The sequence below is a fragment of the Crassostrea angulata genome, chromosome 10, assembly GCF_025612915.1.
Source record: "Crassostrea angulata isolate pt1a10 chromosome 10, ASM2561291v2, whole genome shotgun sequence".
NCBI classification, from domain to species: Eukaryota; Metazoa; Mollusca; class Bivalvia; order Ostreida; family Ostreidae; genus Magallana; species Magallana angulata.
Genome location: NC_069120.1, coordinates 43,990,765 through 44,001,247, shown reverse-complemented (window position 1 = coordinate 44,001,247; position 10,483 = coordinate 43,990,765). Strand labels below are relative to the sequence as shown.

The following is a 10,483-nucleotide window of genomic DNA, read 5'->3' as shown; positions in this document are numbered from 1 at the left end:
AGCTATGAAATTAAAAAAAATAGTAAAAAAGACTCCAAGTATTTCGATTATAATCTCTGTCAAAATCTGGTTAAATATCGTCATTAAATATAAAGAAACATGCAATTTATTTGTCATTCGGGGAGATAACTCCCGCTTGTATACGATACTTTTCCATCGATAATTTTACCGTGGCGGGGACAGGTAGATGATGAGTTTACCGTGATGGGAACGCGGTATACCTGTCTCACCTGGCCGATCACCTCGATGTGTTTATACCGTGACGGGTCGCGGGAAACACGGGATCCGCGTTGCCTGTACTGTATTTAGGGATTTTAAGGGGCCAGCAGTCCGAAATTTTGATCTTATATATCTGAAAATGGAGAGAAATTTTGAAAAGCAATGTTGAACAAAAGATGCTCCAAATAATGTCGTTAACAATTTGCAACCATAATTTTTTGTGATCCGGTCCCGAAAAGGAGTTATAGGGTCGGCCCTTAAAACGATCTCTTCCAGACATCTCGAGAACGGTACATAATTCTACATACTTGTTGAACAAAATGTGTTTAAAATGACAAGAGCTTTCTTTTTATATCACGAAAAAGGGGCTGGCTATTCAAATTAGGAGCCGATAGAGTTCTAAAGTCTTTTAATCATAACCTTTAATTGTGAAATATTTTGTAATACATTACGGAAGCAATTATGTTAATCGAAATGTTATGTACCTATACATGAAAATTGTTTACTCCTATGTTATGTAATAAGGGATTTTAAGGGGTCAAAAGTCCGAACTTATCATCAACGTCCCAAAATTAAAAAAAAGCAATTTTAAGGAGCAATATTGAACAAAATACGCTAAAAAATGTGATTAACAATTTGCAACCAAAACTTGTTTGTTATCAGTTCCCACGATCTCTTCCAGATAAATCAAGAACGGTTACAAATAACTTTTTACACAAAATGTATCGAAATCAAAAGACCTCTTATTTGATATGAAATAAAATGTGGCTGGTCCCTAAATTGGGGATCCAACGGGGTGTATAATCCTTCATCCATTGCTCTTTTAGATCACATCTGCATTTCCTGATATGTTTCGTTGATGAAGATAAAAGGCAAAGTCATTTCCTCTTCTAAAAATCGGACGGAAGACCTCCTCGTTGCTCGCAACGAGATCGTGTCTAGTTCTTATTATTATTATTCTTTTTATTTTTTTTCCAACTCAAATATTTCAAAAACGCTTGCATCGATTGTTTTAAAATTTACAGGTTTAATGTGTATCTAAAAGATCTCCATAATATGAAAAAATTATTTGATGACGTCATCAAATTCGTCAGATATTGACGTTTTTCACGTTTTAAAAAGTGATTTTGTCCGGAGCTTTTCTCATTTTTGATTTAAGATAAAGCTATGAGATTTACAGAGAATGTAGAACTACTGTATTACTTATGACATAAGGCTGGAAACTCAATTCGGACACTTCCGGTCGAAACCGGAAGCAAAACCAATTTTTTTGAATTTTCATGTTTTTCAATTTTAAAAAATTTACTTACGAATCTTACAGTAATTTTCATGCTGAGTTCAAAACTGAAATCCGTTTTTAAATCGGACGATGCATTACAGAGATATCGGGGTTTAAAAATTGATTTTTTCCGGAAATTTTGATTCCGCGTCCTTGGTTTAAAAATTAGCGTAATGTTCAAAGTGAAAGTAACTCGTACTAAAAATAATTGTTAAGTCGTACTTGAACATATTCGGATTTTTTTTGTTAAGTCGTTCTTGAAATTAGAAAGGTTTTTGTTAAGTCGTACTTAAAATTATTCGCATTTTGTTAAATCGTACCAAGAATAATTCGATTTTTTTCATCTTTTTTATTTTAGTTACTCTTGTTATTAGTTTAAGAGCTCTGCTTCTTACAGGAACTTCCAGCCTTACTTCCGACATTAACGGAAGACCCACTCGTTGCTGTGCAACGAGCTTTGCTCTAGTTATCTTTATTATTAATATGTAATATGATACACTGAAATTCATGTGCCATAAAAATATATAGGCACTGCAATGAAGAATACCCTTCACAACACTTCTCCAAATAAGACCATAGCAAAAGATGTCCTCATAGGATGACCTTGACATTCAGGCCTAAAAATCTAAGGAGTTTCTTCCTATATCAATGTAACCAGTAATGAACAAAATCATCCTGGAATATATTCTTATATATTTGTCTACAATGTAATTAGGGCACACACACAAATTAGCCAGGTAAATTGTACCAATGCCATTCAAATTAAGTGCAAAAAAGGAGGTGTGAAGAAGACCTTTAGCAACAACACTCACTAATCATTGATGAACTACTGATTGCTTTTTTCCCGGGTAAATTTTGAACAAATTGGAACAGATTGAAGACTTTCTGGAAAAGAAGCTGAAAATGTTAATAGATAGCAACACTGACAGAGCCTTTCTCTCGGGTGAGCTAAAAAATACAGCCTAATAAGAAATTATGAAGACAATAAAAACATTCATTAGTGTTAAGAAGGTAGCTGATATAAAGTTATTCAAAATAGACCATAAAAGGTATTCAAAAATGCATAATCGTACAATGCAAAAAGTTCCTCTTCAGATGGTAATGCAATTTCATAAGACGGTCTTGGTAACTTCATGTTGTTGATACAGGTGTTTGCAGTTGGGATAAACCCTGAACTTGATTTCACTTCAAAAAAATGGATTGAAGGCTGCAATGTAAATCCAAGAATGGGTTCCTCAGGAGTACCTGTAGCAAACTGTAGGATGTGGTGCAAGGATACAGATCCTCTCCTCCCACCTGAAAGAAATTCAATGGATGAGATGATCTGGTTATGCAGGGTGAAAAAGAAGAAATGAAAGATCATGTAAAATACTGGCATTTTAATAGACAAATAAGAAGCCCACAGGACTTAACAGTCACCTGAGTATTATAACCCATACAGGGACCTGTCAAGAGGTCTCATATTTACATTTAAGGTGCATTATGGAGTCTAAAGGACAAGAAATCTTAAATGTTGGTCACTTGTTTTGATTCCCCTCCCCCAATTTTACAATAGAGACTATAAAATCTATAATTTCTGTATACAGCATCCTCTTTCTAAATGCACATTGTTATTCTCATTCATTAACAACCGTAAGAAAAAGTTTTGAATTTTAGACCCCCTCCCCACCAGAACTCCTTTCCCAGGCCAACTGAATCAAAAATTTTGGTTGACTACTGTATGCAGTAATTTTCGCCCCGTTTAATTTTTGCCCTTTCACACTTACAAACAATTTTGCCCTGTTTTAAATTCGCCCATTCATAGTTTTATTACAAAAATTATTTGTATTATTTCATTTCGCCCCGTTTTAAATTCGCTCAAATGAGGATAAGGCAAAAGGGGCGAAAATTTCCCTGTAAACAGTACATTGTACCATCTCTAAATATGGTTTCACTCTTCATTCATTGTCAGCAAACTGATAGAACAAAATTCATCTCTTATTCATTTTGCCCCAATCCACTGCCAAAAGCCTGAACTCTTGCCCCAAGGGCTGTGTTATTTGTGATTTTGGTAGATAGCTTTACACTCTTTCTAAATGTGTATTTAGCTTCCATTCAAATAGCTAAATGCAGCTTCTTATAAAATTCAGGGAGAGGGAGTTCAAGAGAGAAGCATGCTGGGAAGGTATGCTATTTATAGAAAGTCTATGTAAAAATTGCACCTTCTTTGTTTTTATGTGCATGAAGAAGAGTCTTATCTTAATATTTAACAAAAGGAGATAAAAATAAGTTTTTGGGATACTTTTAATAGGGGGAGATAACTCCCAAAACACATCTGGTTTACACATGTGCAGAATTGCATGCTTAAGAAGCAGGTACTGTTATATACCTCTTTCAAAAGGTGGAAAATGTATTCTAAAAGTAACGTACATTCAAAGAAAACCTAAGGATTTATTCTGTGAAATGTACATAACTTATTATGTCAGAATTTTGCACTGTTTGTTGCTCAAGGAATTGCGAGCTAAAAATGCATAGGTTTACTGCAAATGGATGCATAAACTTCCCTGAATATCCCCTATGTTTCAAGTGTCAAACACCCCATACATGTATTAGTAAATGATCTTTGTATTAAACATGTACTTGAATATTCATTAAATTCAAAATTTTAGCTGTCCATTAATGTATAAAAGTCTATATAACAAGCCTCCATTTTCTTTTTTTATAGGGGTCAGTTTTGCTTGTCCCTCACCAAGTAATGTCCTAGCTGATGTCATACATAAAACTGTGTTTTGTACCCTCAAGCATTATATATTCTGTAAGACATTTTGTCCCTGCATTGGAGTCAAAACACCTTCCCCTGGGGTCATGAAATATGAAATTTAAGTATAGCATTATGATCTTTCTAAATATGTAGCCAGTTTTTATTCACTGTTTTATAAACACTATAAACATTGACATTAAATGACCATTTTAATCACTAAAATTACTTCTCACTAAAAACAACAGGTCTATGGGCCACACTGCTCACCTGAGCACATTGGCTAGAAAAAAAGCACAAATCTGTTCAGTATTGATTGTAAATTGTTTAACGTCTCTCTTGAGAATTCTTCACTCATATGGAGTTGCCAGTGCTTGCTGGTGGAGAGCTGCAAATTTTGTTCTATACTCGGCACTCAGGGCCATTGAGCAAGGAGGGATTTATTTCGTGCCAGCAACTACTGCGACAAGGGACCTCAGTTTATGGGGTCTCATCTGAAGGACCACTCTCCACGTTCTACAGTGGGATTCGACCATGCAACGTAAAGAACAACTCCTTACTTAGTGACTCTACAGCAGATGCTCTAACCACATGCGGATGAGACTGAAAAGAAGGGCTTGAATTTTAAGCTACCTGAGAATGCGTCCATATCAATAACAATGGCTTTGCTGTTCTTGAACAGAAGATTTTTTCCTATTTATTCCTTTGTAAACATTTCATCCCTATTGTTTCCCCTCCTTACTTCCTGGAATCATGATTTGAACAAATTTGAATCTAAATTTCCTAAAGATGCTAATATAAAATAGTTTTAAGCTATAAAAACTATGATCGTTTATTGTGGATCAGTCATACCAATTTTTAAGGAGAAATCGCTCTCGCTAAAATTTCCACTTGTACAATAATTCAGTGGGTTTTTTTTTCAGTACTTAGGGACTGGGGGTTGGGGCCCTCAGAATTAGGAATTTCAGCAACAATAAAGGCTAAATTGGGAATCTCCCAGAAAACCCAGTCACTTAAAAAGCATTGTGACAGTCAAAAAGCTTTGTTTTTTACTTTGTATTACTTTAACAACATTTTTTATAACAAAAACTAGACTATTTTTGGTATGAATTATCTAATTACTTGCATCAAGAACAATAGTGGTTGAATTATCTAATAAAGAAATCTGACATGGCTGAACAACAAAACCTGCTTCAACTTCACTGAAAAACATGCAATAAACACACTAAATTTTATCACATTTTTTGTAAGTTTTTCTTTGGGAAAACTTTCACTATTTTTTGGGAAAATTCAGACATATTTTCAATTGGGATTGGGCCCGAAAATCGGCCCTAAAAAATCACTGAATATGCTCAGCAACTTGCATACTTACTAGCAACTGCTCTCAAATATTTCAAGTATGCTGAATACACAGAATTTTCAAGTTGTCTGCTATTTGATCCTTCTTCAGAAAATACTGGTTTTAAAATCTGTATAACAGCCTTCAGGGTCAATGTAGTCTGAGAAGGTCTAAATAAGTGCACAAAAATAGGGAACACACTTCCAATCTGTAAAGAAAATTTGGAAAAATGAAGGCATACTGATAATATCTAGTATAAATTCATACTGTCTGATACAAAGAACATCAACAACACTGTCAAATGCTTTTATATCACAGCTCATGACAGCTAATAGCAAGCCCAACGAGCAAAGCGACACTCGTCACTGCGAGCTCATAAAGCAATACCTGTGCACAGAGAAAATTGCGGACTACTGCACATTCATTTGATAGAATTTTTTGATGCAGTAATTTAGAATTACAATGCATCACTTGTTTAAGCTAGTTCTCGCGAGAATAGCAGCAAAAGTTCAACTTAAAGTAAACATGCCCTGATTTAATGGATAAATATTGAAGATAAATTAGTAAACAAAACGTTCTTCATTTACTTTCAGCACTGTTCAGGCTTCTTTTTGAAAATGTAACTTACATACAACATCATGTAACATCACGGTCTAAACGCACCAAATGTCACGTGCAGTTTGACGAGCCTGATCTAAATTATGATATCTAATTTTTTTCTTAGAATGGCCATTAAAACAGGTTTGAGTATAATTTCTGTCATATACTTAGTATGGTCATCATACCTTGACTAATCCTAAACAGTTCAGACCCTTTCTCAAATTCTTGATGCAGTCACTGCTTCCATCTTCATCTCTGAAAACATCCTCCAAGATTGCTGGGTCCATAAATTTGGGAAGTTTTCCATTCTGGAGTACACTTAAACCTATTCAGTGTTTAAATGAAGAAAATAAACATTTTAATAATATGTGTAACAAACAATAGACATGATAGATGTATTCAATACAGTAATTTTAATTCTTTAACAAAATGGGATTGAGTGAATGCAATGTCTAGATGCTAGCAATCTACACATTGTAGAACTCTGATAATAAATACATGTACATGTACCTGATATCAAAGGTGATCAACAATGAAAAGGCATTTAAGGCAATGGAACCTCTTAATAAAGATCCATATTGGGAATAAAAGCACAGTCAGTATATTCAAAATATTATTCTTAGACTGTTTTGTGAGAATTATAAAAGATTTGATCAAAACATGACACTTACTCATAATTTTCCCTACTGTCAAATAATCCTTAGCAAGGTGTTCACGAAGCCCACTGTCAAAGTACTTCCTTTTTATCTCTGATAATACAAGTTGAAAAAATTCCTTCCTTGGACCACCAAGATCTTCAGCAGTCTGTCAATTATACAATGAAATGGAGTTTGTTTCTCTTCAAGAACAATTTGTAAATTTAAACGAAGACAATTATTCAAAACCAAAAACTCTGGTATAACATTACAGGATTCACAAAAATAAATTCATAGAAAATTACAAAATTAGGATACTCAGAAGTGTGAAATAATTTTCAACAAGAACAAAGCAAAATCTGTTTTATTCTGGGATGATGTTCATGAATACAAACTAGTGTAATAATAATATAAATTGCTATTATTATGCCCTTATAAACAAAGTTTCCAGGGTATATATTTTTTGTTGTGTCGGGGCCGTCCATCTGTCCGTCTGTCTGCTAAAACTTTAACCTTGTCAATAACTTTTGCATGGGTGGGGATATGGGTTTCATATTTCACAGGTGTATTCCTTGTGACAAGATCTTCTCTTAAGGTACCACCAAATTTGACCTCTTCACCTTGACCTTGGAGTTTGACCCACTTTTCAAAAATTTTAACCTTGGCCTAAACTTTTGAACAGTTAAAAATTACGGATTTCATATTTCACAGGTGTATTCCTTGTGACAAGACCTTCCTTCCAGTACGAAAATTTTTGACCTTGATCTTTGGAGTTTGTGTGCAATTCAGAAAAATTAGCCTTGGCCATATGATAAGCTGCCATACGAGGGCATTAGTGTTTCACAAATACATCTTGTTATTGATATACATTGTATTTGAATGATAAACGTATTTCATTAAACATGTTAAATGAAAATTAAATTACCTCATCATAAAACTGCACTTCAAGCGTCGTTCTAAGGTCTGCAATGGAATCAATTTCCTCAAAAGCAGTCTCAAGAATGTTGTTTCGATCAACAATTATGAAGTTTGTTGCACCTTCAAGACATTGTGATGTATCTACTATTTCAAGTTTTCGTCCCCTAACAATCACACTTTGTAAATATCGAAGCATTTCAACAGGATCTTGAATGTTATGACTTAAGCAATATTCTATTGCTGTTGCAATAACTGCCTCAATAGTCTGATCTTCTTGCCTCTTTTCCTCTGAAGCAGACTCGGGACTTGGAAACACCGGTTCATGTGCATTTGCACATACAGTCGCTTCAACAGATGTGATGCAACTTGCGGCAGAGGTAACATCCAAGGAATTTGTTGTACTTTGCTGTAATGCCAAAAAGGCTTGTAAGGGTCTGCTACTAACATTTTGAGACTGGTCATCAAGTGTGCCTGTGCCATTTGTCCAACTTGCAGCAGGAAGATTAGACTCATCCTCTTTCATAATTGGAGTAGACGAATTTCTATCAATGCTTGGTACAATACATTCTGTAGACATTTGAGGCTGAGTCTCATTCTCAGGAATGAAAACAAAAGGGGGATTAAAATACAAAACTGTATTATTCAAATTCACATCCTGGTCTGTGGTTTGAAGTGGTATGAAACTTTGAGTTGGATTTATAACAGGCAACTGCCCTTGCCTGCCAATTTCTGGGTCAGGTAGATCATCACTATCTAGATCTTGTGCCAGTAATTCATTTTCACATATGCTTTTTCCACCCATGCAAGTCTGAATGTGTGCCCTTAACTCACGAACTGAAAACAGGCAATGACAGGCTTTGCAGCTTACTTTTGCATCAGTTAATATTTCTCCCTGATCTTTTGGTGTTGTATCTAGGCTAGTTTGAATAGGACGAATGTAAATTTTAGCTTGATTGCCAATGTATGATTTTAATGATCTGACGTTCCAATGACAATTAATCAATGTCAGCTCCCGACAATTTTGTTTACAGTTCAGCAGTTCGAACCCTCCAGAATTCTGTAACTGTGGGAATCCAATGCTCTCACCATTTCTCATATTTATATTATCCGATTGTAGTCTTAAAAGAACATCATCTTCTTCATCATCCAAGTTGAACTGAATTTTTTTAGCCCCCAACCCAGCCTTCATAAGAACAGTTTTTTCTTCTACGGATGGAATTTTTTTAGCATTTGTATCTGCCAAACACACCACAGTCACGGTCCATGTTCTGGTTCCACGTGTGCATGGGATTTTAGACGAGTCCGAAGCATCTACAGAATTAGATACACTGCCCGTGCGTCTCTTCTGACCTCGGCGATTTCTGTTCCGATTAAACAAAGTATTTCGCTGTTGAATTATCTGACTTGCCAAAGTTTCGTTGCGGTCAACTGGTTTACATGCATTTCTCTTTTTTATCTCCGATCTTACCCTTTCTGTCAACCGCAACCTGTCTCCTATTGTCTTTACTCCTAATCGGATTAATTGCTGTTCTGTAAGACTTAAAAAATTATCCAAGTCAATTCTTTCCGATTTGAAATTTTCAATGGTGTCATTTAAGTCAAGATCAGCCAAAACACCCTCCAACTCCAAGTCCAACGTTACACTTGTAGTTGCCGCCATTTTTGTGCTTGTAAATGTAAACTCCAAAACGAGAAATCCGGATTCAAATAAACCGACAGAATATATAATAATACACCTACAGCATATAATAATGAAACCACAGCATATAATTATGAACCCACAGCATATAATTATGAACCCACAGCATATAATAATGAAACCACAGCATATAATTATGAAACCACAGCATATAATAATGAACCCACAGCATATAATAATGAAACCACAGCATATAATTATGAAACCACAGCATATAATAATGAACCCACAGCATATAATAATGAAACCACAGCATATGATAATGAAACCACAGCACATAATTATGAACCCACAGCATATAATTATGAACCCACAGCATATAATAATAGATCCAGATCATATAATTATAGAACCACATCATATAATTATAGACCCACAGCATATAATAATAGACCCACAGCATATAATTATAGATCCACAGCATATAAAAATAGATCCACAGCATATAATTATAGAACCACAGCATATAATAATAGACCCACAGCATATAATTATAGAACCACAGCATATAATAATAGATCCACAGCATATAATTATAGAACCACAGCATATAATTATAGAACCACAGCATATAATTATAAAACCACAGCATATAATTATAAACCGACAGCATATCATTATAGAACCACAGCATATAATAATAGACCCACAGCATATAATTATAGACCCACAGCATATAATTATAAACCCACAGCATATAATTATAAACACACAGCATATAATTATAAAACCACAGCATATAATTATAAACCCACAGCATATAATTATAAAACCACAGCATATAATTATAAAACCACAGCATATAATTATAAAACCACAGCATATATTTATAAACCCACAGCATATAATTATAAAACCACAGCATATAATTATAAACCCACAGCATATAATTATAAAACCACAGCATATAATTATAAACCCACAGCATATAATTATAAACCCACAGCATATAATTATAAACCCACAGCATATAATAAAATCACCTAACATAAGGCAGCCATGGCGTTCCATATATATGGAGTGGTAACTTCTTTATATGCAGTCGTAACTTTTTATG

General features: G+C 34.5%; 1 protein-coding gene across 1 annotated transcript; it reads right to left on the bottom strand.

The window, feature by feature from the left end:
- Window positions 1-2,005: 2,005 nt before the first annotated feature.
- On the bottom strand, window positions 2,006-9,387 carry LOC128164923 (uncharacterized). Its single transcript, XM_052829034.1, has 5 exons — window positions 7,735-9,387; window positions 6,846-6,978; window positions 6,360-6,499; window positions 5,608-5,782; window positions 2,006-2,794 (listed from the first exon to the last, which is right to left on the bottom strand). Exons 1-5 carry the CDS (start codon window positions 9,385-9,387, stop codon window positions 2,529-2,531), a joined length of 2,367 nt encoding a protein of 788 aa, XP_052684994.1. The 3' UTR covers window positions 2,006-2,528.
- Window positions 9,388-10,483: the final 1,096 nt, after the last annotated feature.

Bases quoted from the DNA above. Each gene is read 5' to 3' on its own strand.
- LOC128164923 (XM_052829034.1), bottom strand. From the start codon at position 9,387: ATGGCGGCAACTACAAGTGTAACGTTGGACTTGGAGTTGGAGGGTGTT. The intron at 6,500-6,845 runs GTAAGTGTCATG...AACACTGAATAG, and splicing joins GACAGTAGGGAAAATTATGA to GTTTAAGTGTACTCCAGAAT. The intron at 2,795-5,607 runs GTAAGTATGCAA...AATTTCTTTCAG, and splicing joins ATATTTGAGAGCAGTTGCTA to GTGGGAGGAGAGGATCTGTA.